Below are 22,729 nucleotides of genomic sequence, written 5' to 3' on the forward strand. Positions count from 1 at the left end.
TTCCGATGCCCGTTGATAAACAATTAAAGTGTGACTTTAATGAAAGACAAACATGTAAAGCAGCTAAACTGCATTTGTTTCTAGTGTCCTTATGATGAAATACTCTTTAGATGTTTCAGTGGTCTACACTTTCAAAGCAAGGCAAACATATTACAAAGAACTCAAGCCTGAGGGCCATTTCATAAGACCTTAAAAGTTTATTTACATTGTAAAAAGCAACAAATCATTGCTGTTAATAAAACATTGCTGACTTGGCATTGCACTCACTGGTGTCTGCAGCAGTTCTCAATGGCCTAAATGATTGCAAAGTAAAACCTACTACTCCACAAAAGTTAAACACTGAAAGGCAGAAGTGCTACATAAGGAATTAATGGAATTTTGCTTCAAATCCTTCCCGCTTTGATATAAATTAGTCTAAAATACTGATTCTACTGCACAAAATAAACCACCACACCTAGCAGAGCCTAACTTTTTACCTTGCTGCTCACCAATATACATTGAGCCAGTCTAAGTCCCTTGAGTCAGGGGAAATTCCAAGACTTTGCAGCGAGGAGAGTGTTCTGGTACTTCCAATAAGGCCCAGCATGTGATCACCTTTCACACTCCATACCCTGGGCATCCAAAGCTCATGGACCGGGCAGCATTCCTACCGACCAGCCTCCGCCCAGCTTTGGGCAAGGACCCTGTATTAATGGGCTGCTGTAGCCCAGGTGGAAAAGCCTGCTGTGGGGACAGTGCTGCCAAACGAGCCTCCTGCAGCTCTCTGTGGAGGAATCGAGAGAGGGTGTTTATGTACATGGAATAATTCACTTACTTTAATAATAGTTTGAAAGCATAAATCATTTCTTCAGTCTCATACTTTATGTACCCCAGCCTTACTGATCAAGTCATTATATTAACAACCAGCAGCAATTTTGTGCAGTGGTGTAAAGAACTTCAAATACTACTCAAGTCATTTTGGGGTTCTGTACTTTACTATTTATATTTGACAACTTTTACTCCATTACATTCCTAAAGAAAATAAATGTACTTTTTACTCCATACATTTTCTCCTGACACCCACAAGTACTTTTTTGAATGCTAAGCAGGATAGGAAAATGGTCCAATTCACACACGTATCAAGAGAACATCCCTACTGCCTCTGATTTGGCAGACTCACTAAACACAAATGCTTCATTTGTAAATTATGTTGTGTTGGAGTGTGCCCCGGACTATCCGTGAATAAAAAACGAAATCATGCCATCTGGTTTGCCATAAGGAATTTGAAATGATTTACACTTTTACTTCAGGTACTTATATATTTAAAAATCAAATACTTTTCCTCAGGTAGTATTTTACTGGGTGACTTACTTTAGTAATTTTCTGTTAAGCCATCTTTACTTTTACTAAAGTATGACAATTGGGTACTTTGTCCACCACTGCTTTTGTGCCACAGGGGTGAAATGCATTTTTCTGTTTCATATGAACTGCGCCCCCTAATGGAGAGGGCTGTCCAGTTCAACCAACTTCTATGCAAACGACATCTCTGCCCTCACTTTTCCAGCATGGCTGTCCTGAACCTCTCCACATTGAGCTCTCTGCGTAGTTGAGCAGCCAGCTTCCCAGTCCTCTCCTTCCTCAAAACAGGTTGTCTGCATAGCGCTGACGCAGAGGGCCGTTGAGATGGCTCCGGATCCAGCAGAGTCTGACAGACACACAAAGAGAGCTTATCCCAAACAGCTGCTAATGTAGCAAAGGCAAGAGATAAACCTTGGGACATTTGTAGATCTAGAATGAAAAGCAAATCAGTGTGTTGACTTAGCTTTGTGTGGTACTGGTTAATATCTGTCCCTTCCTAAGCTGTGAATACCTCTGCACATTTTTAGTTTAACTAGGCAAGTCAGTTTAGAACAAATTCTTATTTACAATGACAGCCTACATTGATCTGGTACTCCCTGTACATAGCTCCATTTTCTGTATTTTATTCATGTTAGTTACTATTTTAAAGACTCTGCATTATTGGGAAAGGTTCATAAGCAATTATTTCACTATAAAAAGTCTACACCAGCTGCATTTGGCAGATGATCAATAACATTTTATTTAGATTAAAAAAATATATTCAGCTGGCATTTCATAAGACGCTCCATAGAGCACATACAAAGCACGCCAAGGAGAGAAAAAACAAGATGGTGTAAAAGACAAAGGTAGAAGAGTGCAGACATGACCAAAACAAGTACAGTTAAGTAAATTATGGGTACATGTGGTACCTGAATGAGACTTCTGAAAGCAGGGGAGAGCTCCTGGGGCAGGCTGGGTAACTGTGCCCGTCTGAGACTGTGCCATTCATCTCCATTCTGAGGGAGAGGGGGCGACCCTGCTGCCAGCAGCACAGTCAGGCCTAGTGCAAATATGTCCGCCTTAGGCAGATTGCTGTAGTCCTGGGCAGCAGGGAGAAGGGATACAAGGTATACATTCAAACAAACATAAGTAGTCTGAATAGAGCCACACCTTTTACCGTACCTCATGCAGGACCTCGCTGGCGAGGAAGCGGCTGTCCCCCTCCTCTACTTGTGGACTGCTGCTGGACGTCACATGGCCCAGGTCACCTGCAAAGACAAACAGAAATCATAGATGGCATCTCAATGACGCAGTGTACCAAAGCTAGGAGAGAAAACGTGATAGTGAAAAACTACTACCAATTTTATAAACCACCCCTGTTGAAGGGCCTCCGTCCTCTTCCTCCTCACTCTCACCCGCTCCATCTGCGCTCGAGCATTGGCAGATGAAGATATTACCTACAAATAAGAGCGGGGTGAGAAACGGTGGAAGTGAGGAGTATACATTGATGTGAATGAGAAGAAATAAAGACGAGACTCACTGGGTTTAATGTCCAGGTGCACAAGGCCAGAGCTGTGAATATACTTGAGACCCATGGAGACGTGCAGAAGTAGATCCCTCAACTCCAGCTCTGGAAACAGCTCTCCACGTGCCTCCTTCTCTAATATGGCATCGTGGAGACTCCCACCTGCATTGTTTACAACACAGTACATTGAGATGAGCAAAGAAAGAAAGTCTCATACATCAATCCAGCCATCTTACTGACAAACACTTACTCAACCCAAAAGTCAGTGTTCCTTCCCCCCTGCCAATATTCAGTCATTTAGATTAGATTTATTTAGTCACTTGCACAGGGTCATAGATGTAGTTGCAGTGTACAGTGAAATATGTATGCGTATGCGCCAATTGTGCAGGTGAGAATGAAACAAAACTTTAAAATATAATAATATCCACAGTCTACCGTCACAATACTCATTCTGTATGATCATGTGATCATCTTCAGCCCATGCTGAGTAATAGCGGACGACATGGGGGTGATGCCCAAGTACAGCATGTGCATACACCTCCTTTAAGGCCAGCTGCCTGGGGACAAAAGGAGACATTTACAAACCTCATTACATACTGTAAATAATAAAATAGAACATCACAACAACCCTCAACATTTGATTTAACTGTAGATCAGGGGTTTGAAACTCATTCCATAGAGGGCCTAGTGTCTGCAGGTTTCTCCCCTTTCAATTAAGACTAAACAACCAGGTGAGGGGAGATCGTCACTAATTATTGACCTTAAATTCATCAATCAAGTACAAGGGAGGAGCGAAATCCTGCAGACACTCAGCCCTTCGTGGAATGAGTTGACATGTGTTGTAGATTATCGTTTTCCTATTCTCACGCTGATCATAAGGCCCAGGGTATTCTTAAACAGTGTGAGGCCGGTAGTGTTGACTCACTCATTGGCAGACCCGGCAAGTGGTCGGCGAGAGCGCTTGATGGCGTACAAGCAGCCGTCCAACCTCTTCACACACTTGCACACCACTCCAAACTCCCCCGCACCGATGTGTCCAAGCTCCAGAAATTCACTCTCATACCTAGACAGCATGAAAGCCTGGACAGCCTGCCTCTGCACAGACAGGAGGACAAAAGCAGGAAGTGGGAGAGTGAATGGCAGAGAATTAGGAGGGACAGAGGAAACGGCCAAAAGAGATGAGCTTAGTGACTAAATGAGCCGTGGACAGGCAGGGTAGAGGGAGAGCCAACTGTTCAATTGACAAAAATAGTTTGTACCTTGGACGGGAGAAATGCATCATCATCCTCCTCTGATGACGTATGGCTCGGTTTCATTCTAAAAGACGAGATGATAACTTCACAAAACCCACTCAGTCTCAAAACACAGTAGAGACTCAGATGGCCTTGCTACCATGTGCTATTACACAATCACCAAAACAATCACAACCGAACCCTTAGTTGGGTTACCTGCATCCATAGTCGTCATCGTCGTCACTCCTCCGACTCTTCCTCTTGTAGTGCTCCCTGGTCCTGCGGAATGTGTCGGGGGTGAAGGGATTCACGTTGACAGAGGGCATGCGGCTGCACTGGGCAGGGTCAGTGGAAGTGGCGAAACGCAGAGCCCTCTGACTGAAGCATATCTTGGTGCTGGAACTGGGCAGAGCCGACTTGGACAGCAGACTCTTGGGTGAAGAGGGATGTGGAGAAATAAATCCTTCTGACATGTAAAAATGCACTGAATTACAGGATTTTACATTGGAGGTAGCTACACATTGTAATGTAGTGTGTGATGATTTGAATAGTTTCAGATGAAAGAAATCAAGAAAGTAATCCATGAGGGCATGGTCCTCTGTAGCTAAGTTGATAGAGCATGGAGTTTGCAACGTCAGGATAGCAGGTTTGATTCTTGGGACTACCCATATGTAAAATGTATGCACACATGACTAAGTCGCTTTGGATAAAAGCATCTGCTAAATGGCATATATTATACATATGATAAATGTCCACACACCTTGGGAGTACTGGGGGAGTCACAGAGCCTCAGTTTCCTCCAGGCGGCATAGGGAATGGTGGTGGTCGGTGAAACTGGGATGGATGGGGATATGGGGAAGCTCCTGGTGCAATGACGCTGCACTATGGGAGTCCTGCACACAGAGTTGGGACTTAGGATCTGAGGATTTCTGGAGTTCCATTCATCCAAACTGCTGTCACTACCCTCCTCTTCCTCTCCACAGCTTGAGAAGTCCAAGTTTTGCACCGTCCAATCACTTCCCATGGCCATCCCTGACTCAAGGAGTTCTAGAAGACAGGCATTGATAGTGAAGTAATTCTTCCATGATGAAACAAATGGTCAATAAAGGGATAACCTAGTGCAAATGACTTGTTCCTTACCTTGAAAGCAATATGGAGGAGGTTGCTTTCAAGGTAACACATGTATTTTTGAAAGAAAATTAATTTCTGTTAAAGGGATAATTTAACTAAAACACCCGAATCCCTTGTAGTTCTCACATGGTTACACGCATGGCCTACTAACAAATTAATGTTTGGGAATGGGAGACAGGCGCTTGGATCATACAAAGTTCCAATAGTACTAAATGTATAATGTATTCCTTACTTTTAGATATTTTCCAATACTTTCACAGTTTGAATGAATACTCTTCTGAATTACTTACGATCAAGTTGCCTACCAGAACACCAGGTTTGAATTTAGCTGAGTATGTTAATAAGCAGATTATATTTAAACTAATTAGAAACGTCATCTATCAAGTTGGCCTCTTTACTGCATCCTATTGGCTGAATGTTATGTATGTCATAAAGAAACACACCTTATTTTAAAGGCACAGTAGTATGAACATTTTTAGCGTAAACAATTTATTTTATGATTCTAAATAATGCATAGAATGACATAATGTCTGTGTCCTATTAATGAACATATTTCTCAACGATTAAAATGATTTATGGACTCATCAACAACACAACTTCTGGCCAGTCTATCATTAGATTACACATATAACATTCATGAAAAGCAAGGGAGCTTTATGAACACACTTTATCACAAATACCGGTATGTAAAATAGGCCACCTATCAAATATTGATCAATCCACGTGAGCGGAAGTCTGTGACATCATCACCAAAACACTGTGTGCGCTGGCGCTGGCACTGGAGCTGGCAGAAGACTATTTATCGGCGCATGTGACACGCTTACAAATAGCAAGAAAACGGCAGGGAGGAGTGAAACACATAAGGGTCTGTTGAAGCAGTAGCCTACTGACTTTATCTAGTGGAATTATTTTCTCCATAGTTCCGCGTTGTTCATCTCAATTTAGGAAGCAATATGGTCGAGCAGTCGGATCGCGCTCCACTGCTCGACTGGGAGGAGATTCCACCAAACGAACTGACCCAGGCGGTTCCCGCACCAGCAAAAGAAAATGGATCGGAATCAAATCCGCCAGACGGCCGCTCTCTGGGCAGCACCGCGTTCGCCATCGGGTGGAACACTAGCTCTGGGGGTCCAGCAAGTGTAACAACTATTCCCAGCGTGAACAGGAGCCCTCACATTGACCACCCTGGCCCGTGGGATGTTCCCAGTCCCATCCATGCCGACTCTAGAATATCTCTGAAAGAACGACTGGGATGGGAGGAAAAGGACCAAATAGTGGCTGTGTTTGTGGTAACCTTTGACACAAGATCAGGTGAGCAAGAGCAATACAGTATGGAGAGAGTGCCATTTACCTTACTGGGCACAGTGGGGGACTGACTCATTCCATGGAAGTGCGCACACACTGAAAGATGACGTTGCAAGAAATGCCTACTGTTCTTTACTTCCCGCTAGCTTTGCTTATCTACGCTATTCAAATATGACCCAATATGTAGAGACCCAAATCATTTGTGGTCAGCATTTGTTGAGCAGGGAAAGCACAGTTTGTCAAATTATAATTTTCTTCTGCCATCACAAGGTTCAATAAACTCTCTTTAAATGTAGATAATGTGAATAATAGAGTAATGCATTAACCTACTGTTACATTAATTTCTAATTTGATAATTCAAACCTCCCCTTGTACAGCTTGGAAAATATTCTGGATTTCTCAGTGGTTATTATAGCAAGCATCTGTTGACCCGGGGCAGTTTGTGTGTTCCTCTGTTGTTACACCAGTGTCACTAAGAAGGCAAAGCTTTCTGAGAGTCCTGGGAAACCAGTGTTACTACTTACCCTCCTCAACTTCCCTTTTATGGTACGCTGAGTTTTATAGTAAGATAGAATGTGAAAGGAAAAAACTTGGGACATGGTGGATGAATTTCATTCTCTCACAGTGAAGTGAGCAGTATGGAAAATCAAGTGTATGTGTTTGTGTGTGTCAATGGCAGGTAACATGGTGGAATGGTGCTTACCCCAAGATGTGAATCTTGACGGAGTGGAATTCAAGTCAATGGCGAGCGGATCACACAGAATCGCCAACGACTTCATGTAAGTGTAACGGATGTGAAATGGCTAGCTAGTTAGCGGGTACGCGCTAGTAGCATTTCAATCAGTTACGTCACTTGCTCTGAAACCAATATGTAGTGTTGCCCCTTGCTCTGCAAGGGCCGTGGCCTTTGTGGAGCGATGGGTAACGATGCTTCGTGGGCGACCGTTGTTGATGTGTGCAGAGGGTCCCTGGTTCGCGCCCGTGTCGGGGCGAGGGGACGACGTAAAGTTATACTGTTACATTGGTGCCGTGACCCGGATCACTGGTTGCTGCGGAAAAGGAGGAGGTTGAAAGGGGGGTGAGTGTAACGGATGTGAAATGGCTAGCTAGTTAGCGGGTACGCGCTAGTAGCATTTCAATCAGTTACGTCACTTGCTCTGAAACCAATATGTAGTGTTGCCCCTTGCTCTGCAAGGGCCGTGGCCTTTGTGGAGCGATGGGTAACGATGCTTCGTGGGCGACCGTTGTTGATGTGTGCAGAGGGTCCCTGGTTCGCGCCCGTGTCGGGGCGAGGGGACGACGTAAAGTTATACTGTTACATAAGACTATTCCTCCAACTGAATGCACAGTGTTATTGGCATAGGACCATCAGAACCCTATCAATAATCTGTACGATGTTGTATACATTCACAAGATTCATCCATGTCTTTTTAATTTTTGCAGATATTTCCGTAAAGGCTGCTACTTTGGGCTGGCTTGTTTTGCTAACATGCCTGTTGAAAGTGAATTGGAGAGAGGGGCGCGGATGAAATCTGTGGGTATTCTGTCTCCCTCTTACACCCTCCTATATCGCTACATGCACTTCCTGGAGAACCAGGTTAGGTAAGTACTTGTCTGTCTGTGTCTGTGTCTGTCTGTCTGTTAGGCTTGGGCAATACCCCGGTATATGGTATGAACTAAGGATGCACGATATATCGGTGAACATATCGGAATTGGCCGATATTAGCTAAAAATGCCAACATCGGCATTGGCCCGATTTCTAGTTTAACGCCGATGTGCAAAACCGATTTCAAACCTGACGCGCATACCTATATAACGTAGGTACACGACGTAATGACGCCACGTCAAATTTTGCGCTACACGTGCAACAGGCATTCCTAACCTAGCCCACAATGTCTGCTGTGTGGATCGAGCAGTTAAAAAGTCGAGCAGTCATTTGAAAGAGTAAGAACATTTCAGCGAGACAACTCAAAGGCAAAATCCATTAATGCCAAGATAATGGAATCTATTGCCCTTGACAATCAAACGTTTTCTGTCGTAGGTGATGTTGGCCATCGCCGACTGGTCGAGCACCGGTACACACTACCAAGTGAGCTTTTTTTCAGATGTTGCCCTACCGGAGTTACACAGTAATAGCGTCACTGCTATTAGCTTCACGACTGACCAGCGATATCAGTCCCAGGAGCATGCTGAGTCTGACAGCACAGTGGGTCGTCAAGGATTTCTTACTCAATAAAGTTGTATTGCATGCTCATGAATATGCTGGTTGTCATACCGCTGCTGCCTTTTCAATGGCTTTTGAGAACATGTTTGAAACTTGGAAACATGAACACGCTAGCTCCATTCAAACAACTGGCTCGAGAAATAAGCTTATCAACTGCGCCTGCAGCAGACGTGATACCCTCTGTCATAGCATTGAAACACCTGCTCAACATAACTGCCGACACAGACTGTAAACAAGTGATTCGGTGGCATTCTCTCTACTGTGTCGCCGCCATGCTCGATGCTAGGTACAAGGACCGCTACTTCTATGCAGACAAGAAACAGGGTTTACGTAAAATGTTACATACACAGCTGGACAAGATGGAAACAGACACAGTGACAGTGCGCACCGAGGAAGAGAGGCCACGGACAGAGAGCTGAAACTTCACTGCTTGATATGTATGATGAAATCGTGGTTGAGAATGGAATGACTGAACGAAACAGCACAGCAAGTAAGTGAAAGAAATAGGTTTTGATTATGTTTTACTGGTAATGGGGACATACGTAAATGCCAACAAAATAACGCGTGTGTGTGTGTGTGTGTTTTTAGCCTTTATTTAACTAGCAAGTCAGTTAAGAACAAATTCTTATTTACAATGACGGCCTACCCTGGACGACGCTGGGACAATTGTGCGCCGCCCTATGGGACTCCCAATCACGGCCGGATGTGATACAGCCTGGATTCGAACCAGTGACTGTAGTGATGCCTCTTGCACTGAGATGCAGTGCCTTAGACCTCTGCATCCGTGTGTGTGTTAACTATTTAACTGTACTAGAATGCTTAAAAGGCCGCTAAAATGTTAAATATTGGTTATCGGTATCTGTTTTTTGTCAAGGAAAATATAGGATATCGGTATCGACCAAACATGTCATATCGGTGCATCACTAGTATAAACGGTTTATTTTGAAATACCGACAGAATGATTTTGAATACAGTAAAAAAAAAATATATATATATATTTAACGTTAGCTATGCCACTGCTTCTACCTATATAAGTTAAGTACAACTATAAAAAAATCTAAGATGCCAAATAAATTATATCCAGCTCAGGACTCCAGCTATGCATTTGGTTTGCTAACTTGCTAGCATCGGCCCGATGTCAAGATCAAGCTTCTTGGTTCCCTCCTGGATCAAGATCCCTGTTGCCTAAATTGCACATTCAGTAATACTGTATACCTTGGTATGGTACAGAAACGTTACGACGGTATTAATATCTGGATACCACTCAACCCTACTGTCTGGTCTGTCTGTCGCTCGCTCTCACTGTCTGTGTCACTGTCTGTCCATTCTCTCTCTTTGTCACTCTCTTTCTTATCCGTCCTGTTTCACATTTCTCCCCTTATTTCCTTCCTCCTTTCCTTCGTCTGTATTTTCAGTCTCCTCATCTATTAAAAATAAGCCCTGAGTCAGTGCCTCCACCGTCACTAGAAGCCATTTATATCATATGAAGTCTTTGTATGTAATCATTGAAATGGAAGAAACCCGGACAGTTTCCCTCAGTAAATCTTGTCTTTATGCTTGAATCTTCAAACAGAGCCTTATCTCTTATCTCATTGACTATGCATAAAGATGTGACACATCCAGCTCATGGTAGAGGTGTATGCTTGGGGGGTTAATCTTGACTTTATACAGTACAGGTACTTATGTGGATCCATTGGAAGTACTACGCCACTTCCAGTTCCCAGGGAGGGGTTATCCCAGTTTTAATCCAATCAAACCATGCTGTGACGAGTCTTCGATAACAGTCTCTTTCTTACCAGTGTTCTCACTGAGATGCCAACTGCAGTCAGCATATAGAAAGTGTATAGTGTCTCTCCATGCAGACACCAGCTCCAGTGCCCTGGCTCGTATTCTCCTCTGGAGGCCTTCTATGAGGATAAGAAAGCTGTGCTGCCCCCAGCAGGGAACGGCCTTGTCACTGCTTGTCCAACCAGTGCCTGGGTACCAGCCATCAACCGCTGCATGCACCCAGAGATGAAGGTGAGCACCTACGGCCACCTGCACCAGTCACTGATGTTACTGTGTGGCTGTTGTTTGTGTTAGTTGTGGATAATTGGCAATTAAATGTTTTGGTTTAAGTGCGTTTGTTCATTTTGAGATATGTGATAACTTCAAATCAAACTTTATTTGTCACATGCGCCGAATAAAACAAGTGTAGACCTTACCTTAGTTTACAATTGGCTCATCCCCCTCCTCTCCCCTGTAACTATTCCCCAGGTCGTTGCTGCAAATGAGAACGTGTTCTCAGTCAACTTACCTGGTAAAATAACGGATAAATAAAAAATAAAAATAAAAAATACCGTGAAATGCTTACTTACTAGCCCTTAACCAACAGTGCAGTTCAAGAAGTGTTAAGAATATATTTACGAAATGGTAGCACAATACAATAACGAGGCTATATACAGGGGGTACCGGTACCAAGTCAGTGTGCGGGTATACAGGTTAGTTGAGGTAATTTGTACATGTAGGTAGGGGGGAAGTGACTATGCATAGATAATAAACAGCACGTAGCAGCGGTGTACTAAACCAATGTGGGAATGGGGGTGTAAATGTAAATAGTCCGGTGGCCATTTGATTAATTGTTTAGCAGTCTTATGGCTTGTCATAAGAACAGCTAGTCCTGTCATCCAGAACAGCTGGTTCTCTCGTGCATGCTTCAGTGTTGCTTGCCTCGAAGCTAGCATAAAATGCATTTGGCTTGTCTGGTAGGCTCGTGTCACTGGGCAGCTTGCATCTGGGTTTCCCTTTGTAGTCTGTAATAGTTTTCAAGCCCTGCCACATCCGACAAGCGTCAGAACCGGTGTAGTGGGATTCAATCATAATCCTGTATTGACGCTTTGCTTGTTTGATTGTTCGTTTGAGGGCATAACGGGATATCGTATAAGCGTCCAGATTAGTGTCCCGCTCCTTGAAAGCGGCAGCTCTGACATTTTAGCTCGATGCGGATGTTGCCTTTAATCAATGGCTTCTGGTTGGGATATGTACGTACGGTCACTGTAGGGACAACGTCGTCGATGCACTTATTGATGAAGCCAATGACTGAGGTGGTATACTCATCAATGCCATTGGATGAATCCCGGAACATATTCCAGTCTGTGCTAGCAAAACAGTCCTGTTGCGTAGCGTCCGGGTCATCTGATCATTTGCATATTGAGCGAGACAGATTTGCCAAAAGGAGTGCGGGGGGGAGAGCTTTGTATTCATCTCTGTGTGTGGATTAAAGGTGGTATAGAGGTTTTTCTTCCCTCTGGTTGCACACGTGACAAGCTGGTAAAACTTTGGTTATTTCTGATTGAAGTGTTCCTGCATTTAAGTCCTCGGCCACTAGGAGAGCCGCTTCTGGATGAGCATTTTCTTGTTTGCTTATGGCCTTATAGAGTTGGTTGAGTGCGGTCTTAATGCCAGCATCGGTCTGTGGTGGTAAATAGACGGCTACGAATAATATAGATGGTGTGGTCTACAGCTTATCATAAGGTACTCTACCTCAGGCGAGCAATACCTCGAGACTTCTTTAATATGAGACAATATTAGCACCAGCTGTTATTGACAAATAGACACACACCCCCACCCCTCGTCTTACCAGACGCAGCTTCTGGGAAAGACGTGGTGCTGTTTGTCCATGTAACTCAGACTCCTGATGTCAAGGAGAGATTTTGTGCAATAGTTTGTTTTTGGTCCATGCTGAGCAAGCTTATCCAGACTGAAAAAGCATTACCGTATCAGACAGCCTGACAGTCTGTTCTCTCTCTGTCCCCTCCAGATCACCCACCCGGCCGGCTGCATGTCCCAGTTCATCCACTTCTTTGGGGAGCAGATCATGGTGCTGTGGAAGTTTGCCCTACTCCGAAAACGAATCCTTATCTTCTCCCCACCACCTGTGGGTGTCGTGTGCTACAGGGGTGAGAGGGAGCAGCTGACACACACACACACACACACACACACACACACACACACACACAGTCACCTTTACAAACCCCCACATATTTGTTTTTCAGATTTTATTACAGAATTCTGTCACTGAGTACTCTGTCTTTGTAGTGGTTTTTCATGTTGCTCTGTACTCCCCACAGTGTACTGCTGTTGCTCTCTGGCCAACATCTCTATACCTGGGATAGGTGTGTCTGTGCCTGAGTTCCGCCCCTTCTTCTACATCAATGTGGCAGACATCGCTGCCCTGGCAACAGAGATGTCATACGTGGCTTGTGAGTGTTGACCTGGGGCTTTTGAATCCACAGTTAATACACTGAACAAAAATATAAACGCAACATGTAAAGTGTTGGTCCCATGTTTCATGAGCTGAAATAAAATATCCCATAAATTGTCCATACGCACAAAAAGCGTATTTCTCTCAAGTTGTGTGCACAAATATGGTTACATCTCTGTTACTGAGCATTTCTTTTTTGCCAAGATAATCCATCCACCTGACAGATGTGGCATATCAAGAAACTTATTTAAACAGCATGATCGTTAAACTGGTGCACCTTGTGCAGGCGACAATAAAAGGTCACTCTGTGGCATTGTGTCACACAACACAATGCCACAGATGTCTCAAGTTTCGAGGCAGCGTGCAATTGGCATGCTGACTGCAGGAATGTCCACCAGAGCTGTTGCCAGATTTCATTTCTCTACAATAAGCCACCTCCAACGCCGTTTTAGAGAATTTGGCAGTACGTGTGTACGTTGTGCGGGCAAGCGGTTGGCTGATGTGAACAGAGTGCCCCATGCTGGGGTTATGGTATGGGTAGGCATAAGCTATGTACAACAAACACAATTGCATTTTATCGATGGCAATTTAAATGCCTAGAGATACCATAACGAGATCCTGAGACCCATTGTCGTACCATTAATTTGCCGCCATCACCTTATGTTTCATTATGATAATGCACAGCCCCATGTTGCAAGGATCTGTACACAATTCCTGGAAGCTGAAAATGTCCCAGTTTTTCCATTGCTGCATATTCACCAGACATGTCACCCATTGAGCATGTTTGGTATGCTCTGGATCAACGTGTATGACAGTGTGTTCCAGTTCACGCCAATATCCAGCAACTTCACACAGTTATTGAAGAGGAGTGGGACAACATTCCACAAGCCACAATCAACAGCCTGATCAACTCTATGCAAAGGACATGTGTCGTGCTGCATGAGGCAAATGGTGGTCACACTAGATACTGATTGGTTTTCTGTTCCATGCCCCTACTTTTTTTTTTTTAAGGTACACTACATGACAAAAAGTATGTGGACACCTGCTCGTCGAATATCTCATTCCAAAATCATAGGCATTGATATGGAGTTGGTCCCCCCTTTGCTGCTATAACAGTCTCCACGCTGGGAAGGCTTTCTACTAGATGTTGGAACATTGTGATTCCATTCAGCCACGAGCATTAGTGAGATTTGGCACTGATGTTGGGTGATTAGGCCTGGCTCGCAGTCGGTGTTCCAATTCATCCCAAAGGTGTTTGATTGGGTTGAGGTCAGGGCTCTGTGTAGGCCAGTCAAGTTCTTCCACACCGATCTCAACAATCCATTTCTGTATGGACCTCGTTTTGTGCATGGGGGCATTGTCATGCTGACAAAGGAAAGGGCCTTCCCAACACTGTTGCCACAAAGTTGGAAACACAGAATCGTCTAGCATGTCATTGTATGCTGTAGCATTAAGATTTCCCTTCACTGGAACTAAGGGGCCTAGCCCAAACCATGAAAAACAGCCCCAGACCATTATTCCTCCTACACCAAACTTTACAGTTGGCACTATGCATTGGGGCAGGTAGCGTTCTCCTGGCATCTGCCAAATACAGATTAATCTGTCGGACTGCCAGATGGTGAAGCGTGATTCATCACTCCAGAGAACACATTCACACCACTCCAGCCGTTGCTTGACACTGCGCATGGTGAACTTAGGCTTTTGTGCGGCTGCTCATGATGCTCCTGACTAACAGTTTCTGTGCTGACGTTGCTTCCAGAGGCAGTTTGGAACTCCACATTGAAAGTCACTGAGCTCTTAAGACCATTCTACTGACAATTTTTGTCTATGGAGATTGCATGGCTGTGTGCTCGATTTTATACACATGTCAGCAGTGGGTGTGGCTGAAGTAGGCGAATCCACTAATTTGAAGGGGTGTCCACATACTTTTGTATATATAGTCAGGGTAGGTTACTTCCTAAAAGCAATCTGTTACAGTTACTAGTTACCTACCCAAAATTGTAATCAGTAGCATAACTTTTGGATTACCCAAACTCAGTAACGTAATTTGATTACTTTCAGTTACTTTTAGATTCATTTCCCCTTAAGATGCATTAGAAGAAGACAAAAATGTATGCTACCAATTAAATAACATCTATTGCAGGATAAATTAATGTTAAAGATTACATAGCTGACCGTATATGGATGTAAAATTTTACTTTATGGGTTGGTTATGTAGGCTTCTTCTAACCCATCGTTTTCTACTACATATAATAATACGATTAAATTATATCTTTACATTAAAAACCAAAGTGTATCAGAATTCCAATAAATGATATACCCCTTGATCTTCAAGAATAGGAAATATGGAAGAATAGATTAGCCAAATTGTTTTACCTGAGCATAACCCCAAAACGAAGGACTTATTAGCCAGCCATACTCTGTTTGTGATTTTGTTGTCATGGAGGACTGAGTGGGCTCATTGATTCGAGTTGAAAAATAAATGCAGCGCTCATTGAATGGCATGCTTTGAGCACTACTGAAAAGTGCTATTTACATGTTAAAAATGAATGCCATTTGCTATAGGCCTATTGTTTACCTTGTTGTTGGTGACACTTTGATATCTTGATAATATGCAATGGTTTTTAAAGGCAAATCCACAGATAAAACGGTCGCACCACCTCTGTTTTGGTAAAAAGCTGAGGGATGGGCCTGGAGAAATGTAACCACTCAGATAAATAGACAGAGCTATGGATGCAAGGACTGACCATCCATGATATCAAAATTATTGTTTTAACCATGTTATGAGGCTTTACAGTGTTTTACATTTACAATGTTTACAAACGTTGGAAAAAAACAAGCTTATATTTGGGGTTCCCATGGATTGTGACAGTTGAACTAAGCTCATGAGGCATTTATAAATGATATTCTTCAAGAATCAATCTATATCTATATCTATATCTATACATACATACATACATACATACATACATACATACATACATACATACATACATACATACATACATACATACATACATACAGTGGGGAGAACAAGTATTTGATACACTGCCGATTTTGCAGGTTTTCCTACTTACAAAGCATGTAGAGGTCTGTAATTTTTATCATAGGTACACTTCAACTGTGAGAGACGGAATCTAAAACAAAAATCCAGAAAATCACATTGTATGATTTTTAAATAATTAATTTGCATTTTATTGCATGACATAAGTATTTGATCACCTACCAACCAGTAAGAATTCCGGCTCTCACAGACCTGTTAGTTTTTCTTTAAGAAGCCCTCCTGTTCTCCACTCATTACCTGTATTAACTGCACCTGTTTGAACTCGTTACCTGTATAAAACACACCTGTCCACACACTCAATCAAACAGACTCCAACCTCTCCACAATGGCCAAGACGAGAGAGCTGTGTAAGGACATCAGGGATAAAATTGTAGACCTGCACAAGGCTGGGATGGGCTACAGGACAATAGGCAAGCAGCTTGGTGAGAAGGCAACAACTGTTGGCGCAATTATTAGAAAATGGAAGAAGTTCAAGATGACGGTCAATCACCCTCGGTCTGGGGCTCCATGCAAGATCTCACCTCGTGGGGCATCAATGATCATGAGGAAGGTGAGGGATCAGCCCAGAACTACACAGCAGGACCTGGTCAATGACCTGAAGAGAGCTGGGACCACAGTCTCAAAGAAAACCATTAGTAACACACTACGCCGTCATGGATTAAAATCCTGCAGCGCACGCAAGGTCCCCCTGCTCAAGCCAGCGCATGTCCAGGCCCGTCTGAAGTTTGCCAATGACCATCTGGATGATCCAGAGGAGGAATGGGAGAAGGTCATGTGGTCTGATGAGACAAAAATAGAGCTTTTTGGTCTAAACTCCACTCGCCGTGTTTGGAGGAGGAAGAAGGATGAGTACAACCCCAAGAACACCATCCCAACCGTGAAGCATGGAGGTGGAAACATCATTCTTTGGGGATGCTATCTGCAAAGGGGACAGGACGACTGCACCGTATTGAGGGGAGGATGGATGGGGCCATGTATCGCGAGATCTTGGCCAACAACCTCCTACCCTCAGTAAGAGCATTGAAGATGGGTCGTGGCTGGGTCTTCCAGCATGACAACGACCCGAAACACACAGCCAGGGCAACAAAGGAGTGGCTCCGTAAGAAGCATCTCAAGGTCCTGGAGTGGCCTAGCCAGTCTCCAGACCTGAACCCAATAGAAAATCTTTGGAGGGAGCTGAAAGTCCGTATTGCCCAGCGACAGCCCCGAAACCTGAAGGATCTGGAGAAGGTCTGTATGGAGGAGTGGGCCAAAATCCCTGCTGCAGTGTGTGCAAACCTGGTCAAGAACTACAGGAAACGTATGACCTCTGTAATTGCAAACAAAGGTTTCTGTACCAAATATTAAGTTCTGCTTTTCTGATGTATCAAATACTTATGTCATGCAATAAAATGCAAATTAATTACTTCAAAATCATACAATGTGATTTTCTGGATTTTTGTTTTAGATTCCGTCTCTCACAGTTGAAGTGTACCTATGATAGAAATTACAGACCTCTACATGCTTTGTAAGTAGGAAAACCTGCAAAATCGGCAGTGTATCAAATACTTGTTCTCCCCACTGTACATACATACATACATACATACAAGTCCAAAAATGGATGTAGCAACTACAGATTTCCTCTTTTAAGTCTATCAAATGTGTGCGAGTTTGAGCATGTGTCCATTAGGCCTATGTTTTTATTTATTTTTTATCAGCACGAATTAGACTGATCAATAAATGCTCCACTTTTATTCCGTAGGCTGGGATCCGTATTATGCAGCTGTTGCAAGAGCACATTTTTCACTGGCAGTCCACCTGTTTCAAAAACAATGATTGATAGGCAGCTTAAACTTCTTGAATTCGACCATTATTGGTATCAAATACACATTTAGATTTGTAAACAGGCGTCCACAACAACCAAAATCCATAAGGCACAAATAGCTAAATGAGAGAACAGCAGTGTGATTCACATCAATGCGCTTTGTAGATATCAATAATAAGTGATATCCGTATCGCCGTAAACTAGACCACTGCCGGCATCCTTACCTCCAAGTGTTTATTCAAGTTGGATAATCTTTGGGTGCCGACAGCAGTCGCACCATTGGAAGACATTGGACTACAGCCTACAAAAGCCTATTCCTGCTCTTTTCCCGCGATCCATCAAACACATTTGGTGTGTCATCATAGTGGTCTCTGACTTGTGGTCAGACGCTCAGGTGCAACAAATTTAAACTTGTGCCTTTTTTCAATGCTTATTTGGATGTCATTGAGAACAGAAATGTCAAACATTTATTTTTCTTCTCGGGCATCCTTTCTGAATTTAAAAGTAATCATCTAGTTTTTCAAAAGTATCTGTAATCTGATTACAATATTTTTGCTGGTAACGGATTATAGTTACCGGTTTTTGTATTCCCTTACATGTAGCGCATTACATGTAATCCGTTACTCCCCATCCGTGACCAACAGATGCATATCTGTATTCCTAGTCATGTGAAATCCATAGATTAGGGCCTAATAAATTTGTATGAACTGTAACTCAGTAAAATCTTTGAAATTATTGCATGTTGCGTTTATATTTTGGTTCACTATACATTATGCTAAGATTGATAAAGGGGTGTGTGTGTTTAGGTACGACAGAGAAGATCTTTGAGGAGAAGAAGGAGCTGTATGATGTATATGTTGACAACCAGAATGTGAAGACACACAGAGATAGCCTTCAGCCACTACTCCGGCTGAATGGGGTGGACCGGGAGAAGTATAGGAAACTCAGCGAACAGAGGTACACAGAAACTGCACTATACTATAAAATACATGTAATTTGTTTAAAGGTTATAATTAATAAATGGTGGAAGCCATTTTGAATAGATGATGCTGATGATGATTATGTTATTGTCTTTTCAGGCAACTGCTACTTTACACTCAGGAGGTGGATGGAGACTGCACATCAAATGAGGAGGACCTCTTTATCCTGTGAGTTAGTTTACACAACAGTATCTTTTGGTTGAGCTCAGTCTGGAGTGTTTATCAAACTTTCTTACAGAATGTCCTCTGTTCTCTCCACTAGGTTTTTCATGGAGCAGAATAACCGTATCTTCCAGACTCTATCGGAGGTGGCGGCGAGTGCGGACCCCACCCTGACGGCAGAGCACGTGAGGGCCATGGGGCTGGACCCTCAGGCAGACCGCACTTTCCTGGTGGATCTGCTGGAGCTCTATGGCATTGATGCCATGCTGGTAATCGATAACCCCTGCTGCCCCTGAGCCCTGTGTGGCCTGTGCTCCTCTCTCCTTGTACCCTGAAGACACTGCCTCCTACTCTTCGTCCCCTGGCCTCCTGCCCAGTCAAATGCCTGCAGGTTTCTCTTGGTCTCTCGCCATACTCCGGGATACAGCTGCCTTTGGCCAGTGTTAACTTAGAGACAGCTCACCTGGCCAATTGGGCCACGATAATAGACACTGCCTGGACTCTGCAGTTCTCTTGCTAAAGTCTGTTTCACATTCAACAACCACTTGTCTTGTTTGTCTGTTCGCTTGGCATCTGTTCTCTTCTCACTTGGATTTCTGCTTGGTTCACCAGCCCTAGTCAATGGAAGTGGAAGTTCCACGGAACCTTTGATCAATGTGCCTCGTTGTACTGCTCCCAATACTATGGAGCACTGCTGACTTTGACCAACAGCGCCATGTATCTACAGTAGCATCCTGTTTGGGGATGGATAATTGATTGTTCCTCTCACTTGGAACCTTAACTCCAAATTCAGCCATGGCACCAAGCCCTTTTTTCTTACGTCTTTAGAGGATTCTACCTAACCATGTATAGTGTAATACTAAATATTCACGTGATTGTCAGGGCTTTTATTTTATGGATCTCAATCTTTCTGCTGAATAACTTTACCATGATGTTGTTTCCTAAACTTCTACATCAGGTTTGCTAGAGCTGAGAATAAAGTGTTTTCACTTGGTTTTCCTCTTAAACAAATTATGCTGAAGTTGATCAACCTTTTATTTTTCAGAATGAAAAAAAGGAGCAATGTGAATATTTGTGTGTTTGATAAAAGTCAATAATCAAGAAAGATTCACACTTCAAGACTAATTCACATGAATCTGCTTCACATAAACAAGAAGACCTCTTTTGGTTCAAATACAGTGTTTTTCATGATGTCAGCTAATCATACACATTAAAAGGGAAAGATGAGTCATGCCAGATGTATTTATTTGATATAATGCCCTCATCCAAGGAGGTATTTATTATGGAGCTGAGGTTGAATATTTGTTAAATACTGTAACATTTCATTAGACTGCACATGTTTGTCTGACTTGGTCCAATGCTGACACCCATACAGGCTCCAGTCACTTATGTTTTTCTTGTTCCCTTGTCACATTGCACATGTGTATGGTGACTTTTGGATAATGTTTTGTGTCGTGTTTTATCAAGTTTAGACGTTTTAAAATTGTGAACTTGAAACTTAAATGAATGTGTTTCTATGACACTAACTTATCATGAATGTGTTTCTATGACACTAACTTATCATGAATGCTGCACCACACCACAACTACTGTACTCTTGTTGGATGACCACATGATTATGGGTCAACTTGTTTGTGTTCTGATTTAATGGCCCAATGTTGTCAGCAGAGAAACTATTACTAAAAGTGCAGTCAGTGATGTAACAGTCTGTCTGTCTCGGAGCCAGCAGGAAGCTTTGTGTGTTGTGTACTTCAAACTGTACTGCCCGGTTATCAATGAGATTTGTTGCAGATTAAATTAGATTCACGGGTGTCTATGAGAGGGCAGATACAACTTTCTTTCTTGTTGGAGCTTGTCAGCTGCAGGAAGGAGATCGTTGTGCCCCGTCACTGTAACAATGACTCCTTTGTATGCTTGAGGTTCACAGAGGGAATTACTCCCCTCTCTGGGCAGACAGACAGACCCTGATATAGGATCAATTTAGATTTTTATCAAAATAAGATAACATGGACAGGGGAACTTGATCATAGATCAGCACTCCTACAGTGAGACACCTTTCGAAAACAGGCTCTGGAGATGACTTTATTTTGTTCTATAGTCCTGGGTGACTGATTTAAATCAATGTATGAAGCAGTCATCCAATAGATGTGAGTTCAATGACGCATCAAATATTTTGGATGAAGACAGCGAACTGCTTTCTTTGGGTTCGACTGGTCAGTAGATGTCGGCAATAGTGGCGCTGTTCATTGAGGTTTAGCTGGGGACAGTTCTGTCCTACAGTGTGGGTTATAAAGCCTAATTAGTGGGTAATCTTTGTGTTAAGTGCAGGCACTCAATTAAGACCACAGGCGTATTATACCTGTCAACAGGAAGAGGCATAGAGGAAATGTTTTAGATTTTAAACACTTCCAACTACTTTATCAACATGTCAATTGACACTACTGATATTGGTGTTTGGTAATATGATTAAATGTAGTTCACAGCCATGTTGACTTAGCCCCTTTTTCCTTCTGTTTGTTTTGACCTGTCCCACCCTGTTCTTTTCAGCACATCCTGGGCATGTGACTGTTTGTTTTACAGGTGTATCATGTAAATGTAGTAGAGAATGCACACGACACAAAAATAAATGTATCAAATGCCTTCTTTGTGGAAATTGTTCAGACCTGTACCAGCATTGGCTCATTTGAATATATTTGTACAGTATGTCACCCCACTGAATGTCAATAGAAAGCTTAATCTGTATTACTTCAGCACTAATATGCTTCAAGTACTTTAACAACTCATATAGCTAACTGTTAATCCTTGATCACAGCAACTGTAATGTAAACCTATACTTAAAACATTGGTTAACTACACAGCTACATCCAGAACCTGTACTACTATAAAACATGGAAAGAGACTTTAGTGATGAATACACATTTAGTAACTTGATCGCCTGAGCCACTCTTGTTTTCAAGCTGGTGACATTACACAGTACTGCCACTGTAAAACAATAAAACATTGGTTTTCTCTGATACTTGTTGGATTGTATTTGTGATAGTGTTGCCAAGGGAGAGTGATTCTCATACCAATGTATCTTATCATAGAGTACTGTACATGGAGGACAAAGTCTGCACTTTTCATTGGTATTAAAAAGTGACAGAACTGTGTGCATCATAACGGAATTATTGAATAAGACTCATTACACATTTAGCAATACACATGACAATATACAATAGTAAATCAGTCAGTTACACCAATAGTCCTGCCGGGCAGACTTCTATAAGCTAATTGGTTTGGACATAGCAACCAAAATGCTTGGTCCTTGTTACTGCATCATATTGTCATCTTCCATAATTGTGAAAATATTTCAACTGAACATGTCAATGTACTGTAACAATGAGACCTCACTGTAGACTGGTCCACCCTGGTTCAGCTGTGTGTTATGGCTGTTTAAGGACATACTCCAGACATAAAGAAAAACACACCCAGATACAGTAGAGGTAGAGTCCCAGTACAGACACTAATGACCTCTTGCCTTGACCCTCCTCCCTATTTCTCTGTGTCCTGCATATTGTTGTCACTGCAGCAGGAGCTGCGCTCTGCGTTCAGCGCTGCAGAAGAAGCGCAGTTTCCGTGGCAACAGCCTCACCTCCACCGACATAGGCTCATACTCCTCGTTGTCGATGTTGTAGAAGCCAGCACCTTCCTGTGGGAGAGGAAACGGGACAGGACAGTAGGGAGAGGTCATAGAGCAAAAAGAG

General features: G+C 42.9%; 2 protein-coding genes across 4 annotated transcripts; one reads left to right on the forward strand and one right to left on the reverse strand.

Annotated features, from left to right (window-relative positions):
• Positions 1-177: 177 nt before the first annotated feature.
• On the reverse strand, positions 178-5,570 carry wee2 (WEE2 oocyte meiosis inhibiting kinase). 3 transcript variants are annotated; one of them, XM_071416376.1, is made up of 12 exons: positions 5,496-5,570; positions 4,835-5,121; positions 4,291-4,505; positions 4,102-4,159; positions 3,768-3,937; positions 3,278-3,399; positions 2,858-3,004; positions 2,676-2,774; positions 2,500-2,585; positions 2,247-2,417; positions 1,536-1,684; positions 178-763 (listed from the first exon to the last, which is right to left on the reverse strand). In XM_071416376.1, exons 2-12 carry the CDS (start codon positions 5,102-5,104, stop codon positions 598-600), a joined length of 1,653 nt encoding a protein of 550 aa, XP_071272477.1. In that variant the 5' UTR covers positions 5,105-5,121; positions 5,496-5,570; the 3' UTR covers positions 178-597. The 3 variants fall into 3 exon arrangements, with proteins under 3 accessions (XP_071272477.1, XP_071272478.1, XP_071272479.1); XM_071416377.1 differs by having other exon boundaries at positions 5,438-5,530; XM_071416378.1 differs by lacking the exon at positions 5,496-5,570 and adding an exon at positions 5,215-5,312.
• Positions 5,571-5,943: 373 nt separating this feature from the next.
• dennd11 (DENN domain containing 11) lies at positions 5,944-22,000 on the forward strand. The gene is made up of 9 exons (XM_071416382.1): positions 5,944-6,516; positions 7,190-7,289; positions 7,954-8,112; positions 10,597-10,753; positions 12,534-12,672; positions 12,844-12,975; positions 18,652-18,802; positions 18,925-18,993; positions 19,088-22,000. Exons 1-9 carry the CDS (start codon positions 6,159-6,161, stop codon positions 19,281-19,283), a joined length of 1,461 nt encoding a protein of 486 aa, XP_071272483.1. The 5' UTR covers positions 5,944-6,158; the 3' UTR covers positions 19,284-22,000.
• The last annotated feature ends 729 nt before the right edge of the window (positions 22,001-22,729 follow it).

The sequence above is a fragment of the Salvelinus alpinus genome, chromosome 9, assembly GCF_045679555.1.
Source record: "Salvelinus alpinus chromosome 9, SLU_Salpinus.1, whole genome shotgun sequence".
Classification (NCBI taxonomy): Eukaryota; Metazoa; Chordata; class Actinopteri; order Salmoniformes; family Salmonidae; genus Salvelinus; species Salvelinus alpinus.

Coding starts and splice junctions, on each gene's coding strand:
- wee2 (XM_071416376.1), bottom strand. CDS start 5,104: ATGGCCATGGGAAGTGATTGGACGGTGCAAAACTTGGACTTCTCAAGC. Junction 1,685..2,246: donor CTTTCAGAAGTCTCATTCAG/GTACCACATGTA, acceptor TGTGTCTGTCAG/ACTCTGCTGGATCCGGAGCC. Junction 764..1,535: donor AGGACAGCCATGCTGGAAAA/GTGAGGGCAGAG, acceptor ATTCCTCCACAG/AGAGCTGCAGGAGGCTCGTT.
- dennd11 (XM_071416382.1), top strand. CDS start 6,159: ATGGTCGAGCAGTCGGATCGCGCTCCACTGCTCGACTGGGAGGAGATT. Junction 7,290..7,953: donor AGAATCGCCAACGACTTCAT/GTAAGTGTAACG, acceptor TAATTTTTGCAG/ATATTTCCGTAAAGGCTGCT. Junction 8,113..10,596: donor TTCCTGGAGAACCAGGTTAG/GTAAGTACTTGT, acceptor CTCTCCATGCAG/ACACCAGCTCCAGTGCCCTG.